Source organism: Alosa alosa, chromosome 5 (genome assembly GCF_017589495.1).
Source record: "Alosa alosa isolate M-15738 ecotype Scorff River chromosome 5, AALO_Geno_1.1, whole genome shotgun sequence".
Classification (NCBI taxonomy): Eukaryota; Metazoa; Chordata; class Actinopteri; order Clupeiformes; family Clupeidae; genus Alosa; species Alosa alosa.
This window is the reverse complement of record NC_063193.1, coordinates 32388359-32408358: the sequence shown is the minus strand read 5'-3', so window position 1 is coordinate 32408358 and position 20000 is coordinate 32388359. Positions and strand designations below refer to the sequence as shown.

General features: G+C 45.9%; 2 protein-coding genes across 2 annotated transcripts in view; one reads left to right on the top strand and one right to left on the bottom strand.

The window, feature by feature from the left end:
* The window catches only part of LOC125294494 (A disintegrin and metalloproteinase with thrombospondin motifs 13-like), a 35147-nt gene extending 30012 nt beyond the window's left edge, over positions 1-5135 (top strand). The window contains 5 exon segments of the mRNA XM_048243295.1: positions 1-90; positions 262-408; positions 997-1176; positions 1380-1552; positions 3996-5135. The exon segment at positions 1-90 is cut by the window's left edge and continues 310 nt beyond it. Of these exon segments, the coding sequence (XP_048099252.1) occupies positions 1-90; positions 262-408; positions 997-1176; positions 1380-1552; positions 3996-4151 (746 nt within the window). The 3' untranslated portion in view covers positions 4152-5135.
* A 3196-nt stretch (positions 5136-8331) lies between these two features.
* LOC125294492 (carnitine O-acetyltransferase-like) overlaps positions 8332-20000 on the bottom strand; it is a 15741-nt gene continuing 4072 nt past the window's right edge. The window contains exons 5-14 of the mRNA XM_048243294.1: positions 19942-20000; positions 17962-18136; positions 16547-16725; positions 15286-15386; positions 14833-14958; positions 13774-13896; positions 13219-13354; positions 12912-12974; positions 12381-12518; positions 8332-9554 (exon numbers count right to left, since the gene is read on the bottom strand). The exon at positions 19942-20000 is cut by the window's right edge and continues 107 nt beyond it. Of these exons, the coding sequence (XP_048099251.1) occupies positions 9363-9554; positions 12381-12518; positions 12912-12974; positions 13219-13354; positions 13774-13896; positions 14833-14958; positions 15286-15386; positions 16547-16725; positions 17962-18136; positions 19942-20000 (1292 nt within the window). The 3' untranslated portion in view covers positions 8332-9362. The remainder of the gene's footprint in view (positions 9555-12380; positions 12519-12911; positions 12975-13218; positions 13355-13773; positions 13897-14832; positions 14959-15285; positions 15387-16546; positions 16726-17961; positions 18137-19941) is intronic.

Below are 20000 nucleotides of genomic sequence, written 5' to 3'. Positions count from 1 at the left end.
CATCACTGACCCCCACACACCCCTCCACCAGCCCCACCCCCCAGCTGGCCTCCATCACCACGGCAACCCCAACCCTGCCTTCTAAAACAGGTGAGTGGGTGTTATGCTCAGAGCTGGCATGTGTGTGTGTGTTTTTGTGTGTGTGTCAGAGGTGATTGTATGTGTGTACTGTGAGTAAAAAGATGATTTTCCTATTATAATTGAAAATGGCTCATTTTGACCCATGTCCTGGGTTCTTCCTGACGTTCCTCATTCCTCCAGATGTTTGTGGGAAGCTTCTTCTCCAGCCGTCCGGAACCATAGACCTAAGAAACGTCACTCAGAGGAGATGTATCGTTGCTATTGGCCGACCGCTGGATGAGGTCATAAACATCAAATTTGAGTCCAGCACTCTGGACTGTAAGGCCAGTGAGTATCAGGTGTTACCTGTGGGAATATATGTAAAGTGCTGTCAGGTGTTACTTGAGGGAGGATATCTAAGATACAGTCAGGTGTTACATGAGAGAGGTCGTCTAACGTGCTGTCAGGTGTTTATATTGCGTGGGGTAGTGTATGCATATATGTATTTATATGGGAGTGTGTTTATGTTGCACGGGGTAGTGTATGTATGTATGTACAGTATATGGGAGTGTGTTTATATTGCACGGGGTAGTATACTGTATATGGGTGGGGCAGCCGTGGCCTACTGGTTAGCGCTTCGGCCTTGTAACCGGAGGGTTGCCGGTTCGAACCCCGACCCGTAGGCACGGCTGAAGTGTCCTCGAGGGGCACCTAACCCCTCACTGCTCCCCGAGCGCCGCTGTTGTTGCAGGCGGGATTAGTGTGTGCTTCACCTCACTGTGTCTACACTGTGTGCTGAGTGTGTTTCACTAATTCACCTTATATACTTATATATATATGTATATGGGAGTGTGTTTATATTGCGTGGGGTAGTGTATTTGTACAATATACGGGAGTGTGTTAATGCTGAGTAACCTGACGCTTGGTCCTCCACAGAGGAGTACATGGCGTTCTACGACCGGCTCATCCTGATCAAGAAGTGTGAGAGGATGAAGGGCAAAGAGCTGACGTCACGTACCAATGTGCTGCTCGTGAGGCAGGGACGCATCACCCCCGGCAACGGAGTGATGCTCACCTACAGCAGCAAGAAGAACCCAAAGAAGAGCCATCAGCAGGGTGAGATGCCGGTCAGCAAGGATGGGTCAAGCGTGGTGTGTGTGTGTGTGTTTCTTCCATACGGGGATATTAAAATTATGGTGTGTGTGTGTGTGTCTCTCAGACTGTGACGTGCAGCCGCTTGCCTCCTCTGGGGTGATTGAGAACCCCATACTTTAGTGATGGTGTGTGTGTGTGTGTGTGTGTGTGTGTGTTTCCTGCAGACTGTGATGTGCAGCTGTTTGCCTCCTCTGGGGTGATTGAGAACCCGACGCGGAACTCGTCCTCTCCTGCTCAGGCCTGCAGGGTCTTCATCGACGCCCCGCCCTCCCTGCAGATCAAAATCCAGGCCCTCAGCATGTTCAACACCACCTCCACACACACCACATACGTGCTGGTGAGAGTCACACACACACACACACACATATATTGCACCCTCTGCTCCTGCAGATCAAGATCCAGGCAGCATGTTCAACACTCACCTCCACACACACTGTTGTACACACACACACACATACACACACATACAGAGACTCTGGGCCTCCCTGTAGATCAAGATCCAGGCCTCAGTATGTGTCTTTAACACCACCTCCATTATCATCACTATTATACAATATAGAGGTGAGTCACACACACACACACACACACACACACACACACACACATGCACATGCACACACATACACACACACACATATACAGACTCTCTGCCTCCTGCAGATCAAGATCCAGGCCCTCAGTATGTTCAACACCACCTCCACATTGTTCACATACGTGCAGTGGTGAGAGTCACACACACACACACACACACACACACACACATACAAGCATACACACATGCACACACACACAGCATACACACATACGTGCTGTGAGAGTCATATACAGACTCTGGGCCACATATACCCCTGCAGATCAAGATCCAGGCTCCTCAGTATGTTCAACACCACCTTTCCATTAATTCACATACGTGCTGGTGAGAGTCACACACACACACACACACACACACACACACACACACACACACACACACACACATACACACACATATACAGACTCTGCCTCCCTGCAGATCAAGATCCAGGCCCTCAGCATGTTCAACACCACCTCCACACACACACATACATACGCTGGTGAGTCACACACACACACACACACACACACACACACACACACACACATGCACATTCACACACACATACACACACACACATACAGACTCTGCCTCCCTGCAGATCAAGATCCAGGCCCTCAGCATGTTCAACACCACCTCCACACACACCACATACGTGCTGGTGAGTCACACACACACACACACACACACACACACACACACACACACACACACACATGCACACACACACACACACACACACACACATACACACACACACACACATACACACACATACACACACACATACAGACTCTGCCTCCCTGCAGATCAAGATCCAGGCTCTCAGCATGTTCAACACCACCTCCACACACACCACATACGTGCTGGTGAGTCACACACACACACACACACACACACACACACACACACACACACACACACACACACACACACATGCACACACACACACATTCACACACACATACAAACACACACACATACACACACATACAGACTCTGCCTCCCTGCAGATCAAGATCCAGGCCCTCAGCATGTTCAACACCACCTCCACACACACAACATATGTGCTGGTGAGAGTCACACACACATGCACGCACACGCACACACACACACACAGACACCACATACGTAATGGTGAGAGTCACACACACACACACTATGCACACACACACAGACCCTGCCTCCCTGCAGATCAAGATCCAGGCCCTCAGCATGTTCAACACCACCTCCACACACACCACATACTGTACATACTGGTGAGAGTCACACACACACACACACACAGACTCTGCCTCCCTGCTGATCAAGATCCAGGGGTAACACTTTCTCCTAAGTTGCTATAATGATTTATGCATGCATTCATTACCCAGTAGAATAACTTTCAGAATCATTTACAATAGCATGTTATAAATGTGATGGCAATGAACTTCACAGAGAGTGTTACTAAAAAGGGCTGTTCCCACCAAGAACAATAATTCCTGGTGTGAACGGCCCTTAACAGTATCCAGCTGGTACAATAGTAAACCTCCCTCCCAACGCCTTAATAGACGTGATAGTAAGAGATGCTAGCACCATGCTAGCATATGAGGTTTAGCTCCTTAAAATACGTGCTAAGAGATGCTAGCACCCATGAGTTTTAGTAAGAGATGCTAGCACCATGCTAGCACATGAGGTTTAGCTCCTTAAAAGACGTGCTAAGAGATGCTAGCACCCATGAGTTTTAGTAAGAGATGCTAGCACCATGCTAGCACATGAGGTTTAGCTCCTTAATAGACGTGCTAAGAGATGCTAGCACCCATGATTTTTAGTAAGAGATGCTAGCACCATGCTAGCACATGAGGTTTAGCTCCTTAATAGACGTGCTAAGAGATGCTAGCACCCATGAGTTTTAGTAAGAGATGCTAGCACCATGCTAGCACATGAGGTTTAGCTCCTTAATAGACATGCTAGTAGGAGAAACTAGCACCATGAGTTTTAGCTCCCTTGCTAGCATGCTTGCCTCCCAATCCGAGGTGCTGTATGTCGTGGGTTCGAGTATGGGCAGGTGCAGAGCAGAGTTGTGTGGTCAGTCAACCAGCGCAGTTACATTACCCTACAATAATATTGTGTGTGTGTGTGAATGTTTAAAGCTGCAGTTGTTGTTCTGGTTGAAAGTGACCGGCCGCTGCTGTGTGTGTGTGTGTGTGTGTGTGTGTGTTGTCAGATCCGAGACGTGGACACGCTGAAGACGACGGTGTTCTCTGGCCGCCAGCTGTTCCTGTGGAGCTCCGAGGGGAGCAGGGCGGAGGTGGAGTTCCACGGCGACTACCAGCACATCAAGGGCTCCTTCCACGCGCAATACTCACTCGTCCGGCCCTGACCAGCACACACACACACACACACACACACATAACTACCAGCACATCAAGGGCTCCTTCCACGCGCAATACTCACTCGTCCGGCCCTGACCAGCACACACACACACACACACACACACATAACTACCAGCACATCAAGGGCTCCTTCCACGCGCAATACTCACTCGTCCGGCCTTGACACACACACACACACACACACACACACATAACTACCAGCAAATCAAGGGCTCCTTCCACGCGCAATACTCATTCGTCCGGCCCTGACCAGCACATCAAGGGGCTGACACACATACACACACACAACTTCCACGCACAATACTCATTCATACGGCCCTGACATACACACACACATACACACAACTTCCATGCACATTACTCATTTTTCCGGACTTGACACACACTGCTCGTTGATACAGTTCATATGGACTGGACACACACACATCTTTTACACACACTACTGACACACACACACACACACGCATACTATTTGTTTGCCGTGCTGGGACACACACACCTTGCACATGCACACATGGCTATGGCCATCTTTCACGACCAAACACACACTACTCATTCATACACACACAGCTCTGTCTCTGCCTCATATTCTGGACCCTGGCACACTCATCTGTCTGGGCTAGATGAGGATGTGAAGCCTTGACACACTGGCACTGGGAAAGTATTCAAGTTCAAGGACATTTAGTGCAGGGCGATATGTAGCAAAAAAAGGTGTTTGGAACATTTCATATGGATTTTTGCAAAGTATGATTTTTCACTTCTTCAGACCCTATAGTTTGCAAAACTACCTGTTTCCAATTTTTTCCCGGACTGCACAGGTCCAAAATCCAAGATGGCGGATATATCACCAAAAATTGCAAATAACCACCTTTTTAAACATTTTAAATGGATATATGTGAGGTATTATCATTATATACATACATTTTCTAATAAAATTGAATGGCTTAGGTAATACATATGACCATGGGTGACATGAGATGTCATGATTATCAACCAGTGATGGGTGTAACCACCATTATGCTATTTATTGGCATACCCGGAAAAACACATTGACTGATTAAAAGTTTCCTTCACATAACCTAATAATCATTTGAATTAAAATAATGTTCTGCAATCACCACAATAGATTAGATTAGATTCAACTTCATTGGCATTGCAGAGTACAAGTATGAAGACAATGAAATGTGGTTTGCGTCTAATCAGAAGTGCAAAAAAGGAGAAAAGTGCAATGTGATATAGAAAGTATAAACAGGTGGTGCATAGACAGGTCAAGAAATTTAGTGCAGTGTAGACAGTAGTATACAGCTGATTTATATAAGGTAGAGAGGTTTAGAGTAATATAAATATGTGCAGTGTATATTAGCAGTTACCTTATAAGAGCAGAATAAATATGGCTTTGTAATGTGAACAATGTATAAACAACATATATTGGGGGGGGGTCTGCCTCCTTGTTGTCCCTGTCAAGGTTGCTATGGTCGTGGACACCTCAACAGGCACAGGCAAGGAGGCATTGGGCGGGGGGGGTGGGGCTTTGTAGGTTGGTTGTCACCGGGATGCAGAGCTAGAGTTCAGCTGCAGGAAAGCTTCCTCTGAACCTGCTGTGCTGCTTTATGCAAGCATCACTTGCCCTGGATGGCCTCAATGGAGGGGAGTGAGGAACTGGTGATGCGTTGGGCAGTTTCACCACCCCCTCTGCAATGCTTTTTCGGTCGTGGGCAGAGCAGTTGCCATACCAAACTGTGACACAGTTGGTAAGGATACGCTTGATGGTGCAGGGGTAGAAGTTCACCAGAATCTGAGGTGGTGGACCTTCTTTAGCCTCCTCAGATAGAAGAGACGCTGGTAAGCCTTCTTGATCAGGGTAGAGGTGTTGAGGGTCCAAGAGAGGTCCTCAGAGATGTGGACACTCAGAAATCTGAAGCTGGTGATACACTCCACTTCAGTCCCATTAATGAGAATAGGGGTGTGTGCTAGCTTTAGACTTCCTGAAGTCCACAATGAGCTCTTTTGTCTTCAGTAATTCTGTTAACAGGACTTGCAGGAAATTGTGGGAACATATGAATTTGTTGATTATATGCAAGCCTAATGCTGCCCACTACAGCTAAGTCTGCCTTCATCCATGAATTGTGACTGGTTTCAGAAACAGCATCATCTGAACAATCTATAGAGAGTAGCTCAGTGCAATTAACACACACATTGGATGGCATCTTAATAGATGGCATGGCTGTTGTGCAGGAGATGGTTGTCAGGAAAAGTGACATAAACTGTTGCTAAGATCTGGCAGAATGCTTCTTTGAAAATGTTGAAAGTAAGGCACGAGGCTACAATGACATTTAGGCTACTTATTATTTAACAACTATACCATCACAAACTCCATGAAAGACAGGACGAGACAGGTCCATACAATGGGAAAAGCACATGATAAAGGATACAAAATACAAGACTACACCAATCAAAGATTTTAAATCTTTCCTGGGATCAAAGGAAACCAAAGCCAACCTCGTCCTCTACCTTGCTCATAAAGCTGTTGAACTATGTAAACTGCCAGTCACAGATCACACACACAAAGGTGGCAGTAGCAGTAAATAATTTTGGCAAAACCCCACATATCTACACATGTCACACAGATGTCTTGGTGCTTGCCCTTCACAGGGTACCAGACATCAACAAAGACAGTCTCATTATCATGGGCACTGGAGAACGTCAACGTCGAAAAGATACATCTCAGAAATCTTGATCGCATCCCTAAGCGCAGCAAATGTAATTTCCAGCCAGGGTAGTCTAGCAACTCTCCGCTGGCTTGTGAGGTGAAAAAACAAACTTCGGTCCGGCCAATCACATCGTGCATAGAGTCGGTGGACCTATCGGGTATCCTATTGTATCCTGTCAGGAAATTGATGGACAACCGTTTGTCCCGCCATTTACCGTTTATCCCGTGGGAAAGGAAAGGTTTCTGTTTCAAGTCAATGAAGTCATGATGATATCATTAACACACTTGTAGGCTTGTAGTAGGTCCTCATCCATCTCCAGACGTGTTAGCTGGATGTGAGAAATTTGTGTGTCAGCTCCTCAAAACATGGTTTTCAAACAGCTAAAGCCCTTCAGTGGAACTAGGGAAATCCTATCCCTTATGATTGCCCTACCATCGCCTATTGCTGTCCCCATGCTCGGATTTCTGCCCGCGCAGCCTAGAGACCCACTAGGCCTACTTGCCCGATGAGAACTCCTAATCCCTATGGACAATTCATCCCCTACACTGGACTATTTGAACTTAACACTAAATAGGATTCATGAATTATCATACTGGTTATGTAACCATCTAACCACTTTGTAACATATACCTCAGGTGGCTCTAAATACCATGTTATTCTCTGATCATAGACCTTACTGTCCTGTAACTGACCACAGGCAGATGGGTCAGGCCCTTGAGTCGTGGATCTGCTTAAGGTTTCATCCTATATGTTTTTCCAATTCTAGGGAGTTTTTCCTCGCCCCTGTTACTCATTGGCTCTGTCTGAATGTTTAACACTCTGTACAGCGCCATGAGACATGGGTAATGTTTTGACGCTCTATAAGTGAAATTAAGTTGAAATTGAAATTCTGAGAGCACACAGGCAAGCAAATGTTTGGGCACAAGATACAGTGCCTGCTCCAAAGATTCTTGACTCACTATCACTGGGATGGAGGCAAATTGTTGATGGGCAATAGGCTCCTGTTTTGTCAAAACTTCCACCAGCACCAGAGGCTGTTGTGGAGCTTGTGAAGTGCTGTTGTCTTGCCAGCCAATGCAGTAGAAAGTGTTCTTGCAAGAGTAACATCTGACCATTCACACAACTTTGCAGGTTTGAAGGCTCTGAGGAGATGTACACCAAGATTAAAAAGACAGTGACAGTGGTGAGGATAAATACTTGAGTGACAATGTTTTGTTGAACTCTTCAATAGAGAGATGCAGGTTTTAAAACAATTTTCATTTTTTTCCATTTGTTCTCCAAATTTCTTGGCAAATGATGCAATACATCTTTTGCAAATAGTCTGTATCTCACTTGTCTACCTTATTATGTGTATATTTATCAAAAAATCTATATGAACTGTTCCTAAAATTACACGATTCCCCATACTAATTAGTCATATATATATATATATTTAGTAGCCTATAAGGTTAATATATGATGCTTAATTGTTTATTTCAAAGTGATACAAATGTTATATCTCTCTCTTCATGAAATAAGTTTCCATTTCAGACAGAATGGAGTTACTACATGTAGCAACTCTGGTATAAGAAACCGTAGCGAAGGCACAGGGAGCTTTATACTGCTGCGTCTCCTAGTGGAGTCTGCAGTAGAAGTTGGAGCACTTGGTCAAATAGAGTCAAAGTCAAAGACTTCGCAGTAACATGGTCGTCAGCAGGCAAGAACTCCAAAACAAACACTGTAAATAGCATTCTTAAGACAACACAAAGACTTTAAATATGTTCGAACACAACAAAGGGTGTTGTCTGTACAACACAAAGGTTTTTTTTTTTTTTTTAAATAAACGACCTGAGTGGCTGGAGTTTGGCTGTCCTGTGTCTGCCGAAGCAAGTGTCAGCAGTTCACACCACTTTAGTACATAGAGCTCCTCGGGGACACACACACACTTCTGGGATACACACATCGGAGCGTTTGGCTCTCAGCCCCAGCCTCTGGTCATTACTCACTAGCCAGTTAGAGCTGGGTTAGAGCACTAAGGGAGATAGTCGCCAAGGCAACCTTTGTTATGTCACCCTCCTACTGGAACAGGCTGACCGCCTATCACCCAATTCTGTCACGTGGGACGTGGTGGGACACTTAAGAAACAAGCAAATCTTGGCCAAGTCCGACAAGAGTACAGAGTTCCCCCTAACATATATATGTGTGTGTGTGTGTGTGTGTGTGTGTGTGTGTGTGTGCCTCTGTGTGTGTGTATGTGAGTGTGTGTACCCGTGTGTGTGTGTGTGTGTGTGTGTGTGTGTGTGTGTGTGTGTGTGTACCTGTGCGTGTGTGTGTGTGTGTGTGTGTGTGTGAGTGTAAGAGGGTGTTTCCCTGCTCTGGTAGGCCTAGTTTCGAGTCTGTTAGCTTATTCCGGGACATGCGTGCCATGCGTCCCTCACAGTCCTCAGTCGCTGGGCCTGAACGTAGCCATGGGCTACAGTCGCTGGGTCTGGACGTTGCCGTGGGCTACTACAGCATCTTCCTCATGTCCTGCAACGCCTCCTCCAGGGACTGGGAGAACCTGGTGGCGTTGGTCTCCTCGCAGCTGTTGAAGGCCGTCACACTGAGGTTGATGTGGCTGGCCATGGGGTTGTAGCACACGCCGTAGCCATCCGGAACGATCGGACCCAGGCACATCAGGCAGTCTGTCTTGGAGCCCACCTGGAATAGACATCACACAGTTACACACACAGGAGACATCACACAGTTACACACACACACACACGGGAGACATCACACAGTCACACACACACACACAGGAGACATCACACAGTCACACACTCACAAACACACAGGAGACATTACACACACAGGAGACATCACACACACACACACACACACACACACACACACACACACACACACAGGAGACATCACACAGTCACACACACACACACACACACACACAGGAGACATCACACACACACAGAAGACATCACACAGGAGACATCACACACACACACACACAGGAGACATCACACAGTCACACACAAGACATCACACAGTCACACACACACACACACACACACACAGTAGACATCACACACTCACACACACACACAGGAGACTAGCACAGTCACACACACACACAGGAGACTAGCAGAGTCACACACACACAGGAGACATCACACAGCCTGTCTTAAAGCCCAGTCACACACACACACAGGAGACATCACACAGTTACACACACACACACACACACACACACACAGGAGACATCACACAGTCACACACACACAGGAGACATCACACCATACCTGTCAACACTCCCGTTTTTCCCGGGTTTCTCCCGTATTTCAAGGTCATCTCCCCAGCACCCTCCCCGCTTTGTTATTTCTCCCGAAAACTCCCCGTAATTTGCATGGCCATCAAACTTCATTTTAAAATCATTGATCCATTCAGGTTGCCAGATTGTGTATGAAATATACTCTACACATACACGATCACTTAGTTTCAATTTCAACCGTTTTGTCATAGGCTAAAACCTGGCAACCCAAAACCCAAATAAGGTGCCAACTGCTCAGCCTGAGTTTCGTCGTAAGCAAGCGGGCTAGATGAATGGCCTACTCCAGAACTAGCTGTTGTGAAATTGTTGGGAATTTAATTGATTAACACATCACATAAACTGTTATTGAGTGTTGTTGATACACTGAACTTGTGTCCTCGAACCAAATCTGACAGCAAGCAGCTTTGGAGTTTTGGAAGTAGGCTGCAGGCAGGCAGCTGGTGGAAACATAACTGGCATCGAAGGTAATGGTAAGGTAAAAAGCAACGACCGAAATGCAGTGTTGAAACCGCGTGTATGAAACGCATTAAATATGCAAACACAGATCCGGTATAAACACTGACCCCAAAAAAAAAATCCCGTTTTGGACCACATAAAGACCTCGGGATACTTCGGTTTGGCTTTAGGGACCCTCTACTCACTACCACGTAAGTGTGATGTTGTTTGGAACTGTAGAAGAGGTATAAAAATAGCGTTTTGTAGCGGCGAAATGACATGCCCGGGTCACTTCCAGCCTAACGAGTTTTGACTAAAAACGGTAAAATCGAACTTTCTCAAAACACATCCGAATGACATGATTTTGATGTCAACTCAACGTATGTACTCCCAATCATCCATAAATTGATCTAAAGTGCATTTTACTCTGGATTATTCCTTTAAGGCCCAGTCACACACACTCAGGAGACTAGCACAGAAGACAATGGAGTGTTCCTGTAATTCAGCCATTACAGATGGATTAACCACTGGTGATGTGAAATGTTGCGTTAGTAGAATTGAACGTCCTGTGAATGAATAACTAGATGTAATGTGTTACCGCTACCTGTCTTACACATTGGAATCAGTGATATGATTCCAGCTCTTGAATTTCCCCTTGGGGATCAATAAAGTATCTATCTATCAATCTATCTATCTAATTTCCCCCTAGAGACGGACGTGGGGCTGAGAAATGTATCTGTATGACATTTCCCCGGTCCAACGTATGGAGTGTGTATGACATTTCCCCGGTCCAACGTATGGAGTGTCAACGTAATTCAGCGATTACAGAAATAACCATTGGTGATGCAAAACGTTAAGCAAAGAAAGTTAAAATAATTTCAACTATTTCATCGGGCGATAAGTGAATCACGAGTGTACAAGTCACGGGCGATAAGTGAATCACATGTACACGTCACGGGCGATAAGTGAATCACATGTGTACACATCACAGGCGATAAGTGAATCACTAGCAATGTGTATGGTGCGTTAGAACCACCTCTGGGAAATGACACGTCACAGCACAGGATGTGTACATGTGACTCTCACCCTCACATCCTGTTTATGGAGCAGAATAAACACATCCTGTTTATGGAGCACAATAAACACATCCTGTTTATGGAGCACAACTCTCCCGCTTGCCTTTCTCAGCTGGTGGCCAGATGTTGACACTAATACTCTCTGGTTATGCTGAAGTTTATAATGATGTTTAAAGAGCCCTTCCATGTCTGAAAACAGCAGACACGATGACACTACTCAGCCGTGGGAGATGAGGGGGAGAAGGGTTGAATTACATGGATACCGTAACCAGTGGAAAGTGAACGAGTCATGGGCCACACACGCACACACACACTCACAGACACGCACACACACACACACTCACAGACACACACACACACACACTCACAGACACACACAAACACTCACAGACACAGACACACACACAGACACACACACACACACACAGACACACACGCACACACACACATATACACACACACACACACACACACACACACGCACACATACATACACACACGCACACTCACAGACACACACACACACAAACACACACACATATACACACACACACGCACAGACACACACATACACAAACACACACACGCACACGCACACATACATACACACACGCACACTCACAGACACACACACACACAAACACACACACATATACACACACACACATACATACATACACACACACACACCTGACTGGTATAGAGGTTATAGTGCATAGCCACAGCGTAGGCCGTGTCCATAAAGAGCTCAGGGAGGGAGGTGAGGTCCTCAATGGCTATCATCTTCAGACCCAGCAGGTGCCGGTCAATGGCCTGTCCATGAATAGCCTATGGGGAGAGAGAGAGAGAGAGAGAGAGAGAGAGAGAGAGAGGGGGAGAGACCCGGTTAAGCAGACTAGTAGTAGTTTAGGTCAGCTAAAACACAGAAACCAAACATAGCTTATGTGTGTGTGTGTGTGTGTGTTTGTGGCACATGGCATGGTGACTGATTTTTAACACAAGAGTAGTGGAATGACCAACACTGGTATATCTGACAACGCTTAGAACTAACTTGAACAAAGACTGACCACCCTGTGAGAGGTTTAGATTTGCTCTGATAAAATAGAAATAAAAACATGATCAAAATAAACTGAACATCTTGAAGTGTTTAATTGTAAAATGGCAGGTCATATGTGACTTGCACTGTGGTGGTGGTCAGTAAGCTACTGCATGTGATCTCACCTGGTCAGCATAAGTTCTGTGGGATTTGATGGCCTTCACCAGTAGGGCCACTTTCTCAGAGTTCTGTCAACACACACAACACCAAATACACAAAGTAAATCAGGTGTATCCGAAGACAGGCATCCCTCTTTCTCTCTGTCTCTCTCTCTCTCTCTCTCATTCTCTCTCGTTCTCATTCTCTATCTCTCTCTCTCTCTCTCTCTTTCCCCCCTCTCACACACACACAGAGCCAAAAAACAGAAACATGCACCCACACCCTTACACACATGTCTACACATGACAGACACTTAAGTGAAAGTTGACTGACCTGTTTGGCTGGGTCGTCCATGGCTTTAACAAATGCGAACGAGTCTACGGAGGTGGAGCGGATTGTTTCCGTTCGGCCCAGCTTAAACATCCTCAGGGATGAACTCTCATAGGTGGAGCAGCATTCCTTATACATTCTATAACACATACACATACAACGTCTTGTGAACATCTTCCTTATATTCTTTAACATAACACAGTGGAGGTGTAAATGTACACATATTCGTACCGTAACCGTTTAGGAACAGGGCGTTCAATACAGATGTGTTCAATACCAAATGCAGTCTTTAACAGTAAACACAAAACTCACTTACCCTATCTGACCTGGCTCTCACCTGACATGAGGAGAGCCATCAATACATACAGGACATTAATGTACTATCAGTGATGACTGATTAAACCTTGAGCCTACTGTAGCAAATCATCAGTTAATCACACTCTAATCTGTAGTAGACGATCAGTAATGGTCAGAACTCTAATCTGTAGTAGACGGTCAGTTATGGTCAGATCTCTAATCTGTAGTAGATGGTCAGTAGACGGTCAGTAATGGTCAGACCTGTAGTAGGCCAACTGCATGGCCATCTGGATGAAGCCATCTGGACTCATCTTGTTGGCTTTAAGGACTTCTTTCCCAAACTCGGAAAATATAAACGCCCTCACGTCCAGATCATGGACCATGCTGCAGGACAGAAGAGAGGACAGGGGACATAATGAACATCTTCACTGGAGAAGCATTTTACTGGACTCTTTCAGATGACTGAGATTACTGAGCACATTCATGTATTTACATGGTTAATTTAAATAAAAATGATGCTATATATTGTTGGTAATGTCAGCAGTTCCATGACAGGTCTGTAATAAATAATGCAAAGGTTAAGGTATTTAGATGGTGCTTTTAGCCGAAGCAAGTTACTGAGAGTTGAAACGGTGGGGTATTGAACCCAGATCTACCCAGGTCTACTGTGTACGAAGCAGCAACCCCACCACGAAGCAGCAACCCCACCACGAAGCAGTAACCCCACCACGAAGCAGCGACCCCACCACGAAGCAGCGACCCCACCAAACCCTCATACAATCTACACAACAGCAGCAGCGACGACGGTGTTTCCTCTCTCTCCCTCTTAGCCACAGCACCCTGCGGACTCATCAAGTCCTTTTGGGCATAGATATTAGAAACCTAGATGCCACATTGGGCTCCAGAACGTAAGTCAATAGCGCCGCCATCTTGGTAGAGGCAACAATCAAGCGGTATATCACTGAAGGCCAATGGAATTATAGGTGTCTCCAAGTGGAAATCAGACAGGTGTCTCTGATAGACAGTAAGCTGTTTGCCCTCAGCAATATGGCGGCCAATATATTGCCATTCTAAACTAAGCCCATGCATTTCTATGGAGGATGCGTTATATTGCCATTCTAAACTAAGCCCATGCATTTCTATGGAGGATGCGTTATATTGCCATTCTAAACTAAGCCCATGCATTTCTATGGAGGATGCGTTATATTGCCATTCTAAACTAAGCCCATGCATTTCTATGGAGGATGCGTTATATTGCCATTCTAAACTAAGCCCATGCATTTCTATAGAGGATGCTTTGAGTGCTGTGTCTCTGCTTACATGTTCATATTCTGCTTGGCCTTCTCGATGTCCTTCTTGATCTCGGGGGTGATGTTGAAGCGGAGCTTGTGGGGCATCGGCAGCGGGATCATGGGAGTACGGACCATCTGGGTCGGGGACCTCTTCCTGTCACGACACACACACACACACACACACACACACACACACACACACACACACACACACACACACACACACACACACACAAAGAGAGCACTGCTCAAACTTGGTAGATAAATAATACTTTACTACACTGATAGCACATATCTACTCAGACAGGCTATAACACTGATCCTTCCATCCAGACAGACTAGCAGACTAATAATATACTCTGATAACCCTCAAGTACCCTGACACGCTAGCATCCTGGTGACCCTGGGTTGGGTACTTACACTCAACCACTGGGTTGGGTACTTACACTCAACCACTGGGTTGGGTAAGTTGGGTACTTACATGTACTCGACCACATAGTCCACCAGATACATGATGGGAGGACCCTCTGTTGGTGCATGCTCATAGATGAGTCCACACGAGCCGTCCTCTCCAATGATGAACTGAGAGGGGAAAACAAACACACATGACCAGCTGCAAACACACATGACCAGCTGCAAACACACATGACCAGCTGCAAACACACATGACCAGCTGCAAACACACATGACCAGCTGCAAACACACATGACCAGCTGCAAACACACATGACAAGCTGCAAACACACATGACAAGCTGCAAACACACATGACCAGCTGCAAACACACATGACAAGCTGCAAACACACATGACAAGCTGCAAACACACATGACAAGCTGCAAACACACATGACAAGCTGCAAACACACATGACAAGCTGCAAGTGGACCAGACTACTCCTCTCACAACACTCCTCTTCTCATCCCTTCCACTGCCAACAGTCTGCTGCTGGTCAGTTTGCTTTGTCTTGATTGTGTTCATTAGTCCTAGTTTGATGACCAACTAGCATTCACATTTCATGAAATCAATAAGAGGTGTGGACTGGGAAAGACATTTAGAAACAACAATATGAGTAGAATACAGAAGAGTAGAGTAGAGTACGATACAGTAGAGTAGTGGGGATGGTAGACTAGAATATAGGAGATGAGTGTAGAGATGAGTGGGCCGTGGGATGCCATTGCCATTGGGATATTGGGTAGGATTGTTATTTGGGACCCATGGCTGATAGAGTAAACTACGGGGTGGAGGATGGTAGAGTGGGAACCAGTGGGAAACCGGCATGGGTGGAGATGATGGTGGGGTGGGGGGATGGTGGAGTAGGGATGGGTGGGGCTGCCATTGGGGACCTGGGGTACATGGGATGGTTATCGCCACACTTATTTATTTGGATAGCTGATGGGCTATTGCCACGTTATCGGGGTTTGCCGCCATTAATCTATTTACATTGGATTATTACGGTGCTAGGTAGACACCCAGCTGGGTGGGTAGAGATGGTGGGAGATGGTGGAGATGAGTAGAGTAGAGTAGAGCAGAGCAGAGCAGGGCAGAGGAGATGAGTGGAGACAGCAGAGTGAGATGGTAGAGTAGAGATGAGTACAGGGAGATAGAGATGGGAGAGTAGAGCAGAGGAGTAGAGTAGAGTAGAGATGAGCAGAGGAGTGAGATGGAATGAATAGAGTAGCCAAGACCCCACGCATGTCCCAGGGTTCCCAGTCCACAAAGGGTGGCACTGTGGCAGGCACTGACCTGCAGGGTCTTATCAAACCAGCGGTTGCCACTGTTCCAGCGACTGCCCCCGCCGTGCAGCATCTGGGCGGCCACCCGGCTGTAGTACAGCTGGTCAGACACGCTGGGCAGCGGGGCGTCCAGGCACACGGTGAATATGCTCTTCTGGATCGCCCGCACAGACTCTTTATTAGTCTTATCTGGCGCCCCAAAACAAACAGAGAATACATGATTCAAACAAACACAAGGATTGGTGCTGAACCTTGAATATAAGGCCCTTGCCCTAAGCTTGTGTGTATGTTGTCTTCCATGAGATTGTGCATATATTTTACTTTTGATGATCTTGTGCGTATATTCTACCTTTGATGAGGTAATGCATATGTTCTACCTTTGATGAGGTTGTGCATATTTTCTACCTTTGATGAGATTGTGTGTATGTTCTACCTTTGATGAGGTTGTGCATATGTTCTAACTTTGATGATGTTATGTGTATGTTCTACCTTTAATGAGGTTGTGTGTATGTTCTATACCTGTGATGACATTGCTGTGTGTGTTACCTTTGATGAGGTTGTGTGTGTGTGTGTGTTACCTTTGATGAGGTTGCGTGTGTTACCTTTGATAAGGTTGTGTGTGTGTTACCTTTGATGAGGTTGTTGTACTGTAGGCCTTGCCCCAGGTGTTGCGGTGCTGGGAGGTGTGTGTGTGTGTGTTACCTTTGATGAGGTTATTGTAGGCCTTGCCCCAGGTGTTGCGGTGCTGCGAGGTGTGTGTGTGTGTGTGTGTGTGGGTTACCTTTGATGAGGTTGCGTGTGTGTTACCTTTGATAAGGTTGTGTGTGTGTTACCTTTGATGAGGTTGTTGTAGGCCTTGCCCCAGGTGTTGCGGTGCTGGGAGGTGTGTGTGTGTGTGTTACCTTTGATGAGGTTGTGTGTGTGTATTACCTTTGATGAGGTTGTTGTAGGCCTTGCCCCAGGTGTTGTGGTGCTGGGAGGTGTGTGTGTGTGTGTTACCTTTGATGAGATTGTGTGTGTGTTACCTTTGATGAGGTTGTTGTAGGCCTTGCCCCAGGTGTTGTGGTGGTGGGAGGTGTGTGTGTGTGTTACCTTTGATAAGGTTGTGTGTGTGTTACTTTTGATAAGGTTGTGTGTGTGTTACTTTTCATAAAGTTGTGTGTGTGTTACCTTTGATGAGGTTGTGTGTGTGTTACCTTTGATAAGGTTGTGTGTGTGTTACTTTTGATAAGGTTGTGTGTGTGTTACTTTTCATAAAGTTGTGTGTGTGTTACCTTTGATGAGGTTGTGTGTGTGTTACCTTTGATGAGGTTGTGTGTGTGTTACCTTTGATGAGGTTGTGTGTGTGTTACCTTTGATGAGGTTGTTGTAGGCCTTGCCCCAGGTGTTGTGATGCTGGGAGGTGTGTGTGTGTGTGTGTGTTACCTTTGATGAGGTTATTGTAGGCCTTGCCCCAGGTGTTGCGGTGCTGGGAGGTGAGGATGCCGATGGGCTCCTTGTTGGTCTGCAGGGACGAGTTCCAGATCTTCTCCAGCTGAATGTACAGCTGATCCACCGTCAGGGGGGTGCCATCACTGTTATACACGTCCAGGATGAAGAACTGCTCCGAGCACACACACACACACACACAACACAGGGAGAGAGAACCGTCAGGGGGGTGCCATCACTGTTATACACGTCCAGGATGAAGAACTGCTCCGAGCACACACACACACACACACACACACACACACACACACACACACACACACACACACACACACAGGGGAGAGAGAACCGTCAGGGGGGTGCCATCACTGTTATACACGTCAGGATGAAGAACTGCCCAGGATGAAGAACTGGGGTGCTCCTGAGCACACACTGCTCCGACACACACACACACACACACACACACACACACACACACACACAGGGGAGAGAGAACCGTCAGGGGGGTGCCATCGCTGTTATACACATCCAGGATGAAGAACTGCTCCGAGCACACACACCAGCACCATCAAAACAAACACGGAAAAACTTCAAACAACAAATGCAAAACAACAGTGTACAATAACACAGTGTGAGTGTGTTTCTACACTACTTTAGCATACACAAGAAACAATGTGTGCAATGTGCAATGTGTGCAATGTGTTCAGTGTCTCCTGAATCTTCAGTACACAATGGCGCATTTATTTATTTATTATTATTTATTTTTACAATGGAGTATTTTTAACAGGAGCATGCGGTCCATATGGGCATGTGGGGCAGCGAACTACCTGAAGCATCCTCCACAAAAAATAGTTCCTCAGTAAATCATTGCTCCAAGTCTACTTTTAATAATGTGATTGTCACATTTATTATCTATAGTTTCTGTAGGCTTTCCAACTATTTTTGGTCTATTGACATCAACTTTTGGATGATGGTGGCGATTCTCGTTGAGTTTAATCTGTCATGCAATGTTGGGGCAGGGCACCTCGACGATCGCATTCCTCAATAAATTATCGCATAACCCTGGCGGCTTCAATAAGGATTGCAATCCGTGCTAAAAGACGCCTGTATGGTCGTAAAGTAGTCTGCCCCATGGTCATATTCTAGAACTAGCCTACTCAAATTATTCCGCCAGTTATAAATTAGGACTATCGTTTCATTTCAATATGCAGAAATGCGCAGTAGTGTTGCACCTGTTAACCGTGTTTGAGTTTCTGTTTAAAAACTATTTGAGAGGTTGAAATTAGAAGATAATGCGAGCTAACCCTGGTGTCTTCCTTGGTTTAGTAGCTAGCTTCTAGTGGATTTAATAGCATCTTTTGACAGCGCAAAAACGAAGGGCAATGGTGTTCTACAGCGAGTGGTCAGACAATTATCCATAACACCCAACTGTCTTGAGTTGCAGTTATAAAACCCAACTACTTAAAAAAATATTAGATAGTTAGCAGGCCAGACAGAACACAAAAAAAAAGTTTTGTTTACCCATAGCAACAACGCGTTGCTATGCTTCGCTGGTTTAACGTATGAGAACGGGTGCAAATTTAACTGATGGGTTACTGATCTACAATTCTGACTGTGACATGATTTAAGCATACCAAGAAAGTCCTGTAAAATATGTAATTTTAATGTAGCCCAAAATGATAGGCTATTAAAAAAGTCAGACTTTCTGCCCTACCAAAATGTATGGTCACCCCATACTGATTTTTAAAGTGTTTATATACTTGTTTTGAGTGTGTGTGTGTGTGTGAGAGAGAGAGAGAGGAGGTGTTTATATACTTGTTTTGAGTGTGTGTGTGTGTGTGTGTGTGTGTGTGTGTGTGTGTGTGTGTGTGTGTGTGAGAGAGAGAGAGGAGGTGTTTATATACTTGTTTTGTGTGTGTGTGTGTGTGTGTGTGTGTGTGTGTGTGTGTGTGTGTGCTCTGCAACACCATGTGCTACCTGAAAGTTGTGCACCACGGTGATGTGAGTGGGCGGAGTCATGCCGATGGCGTAGTTGA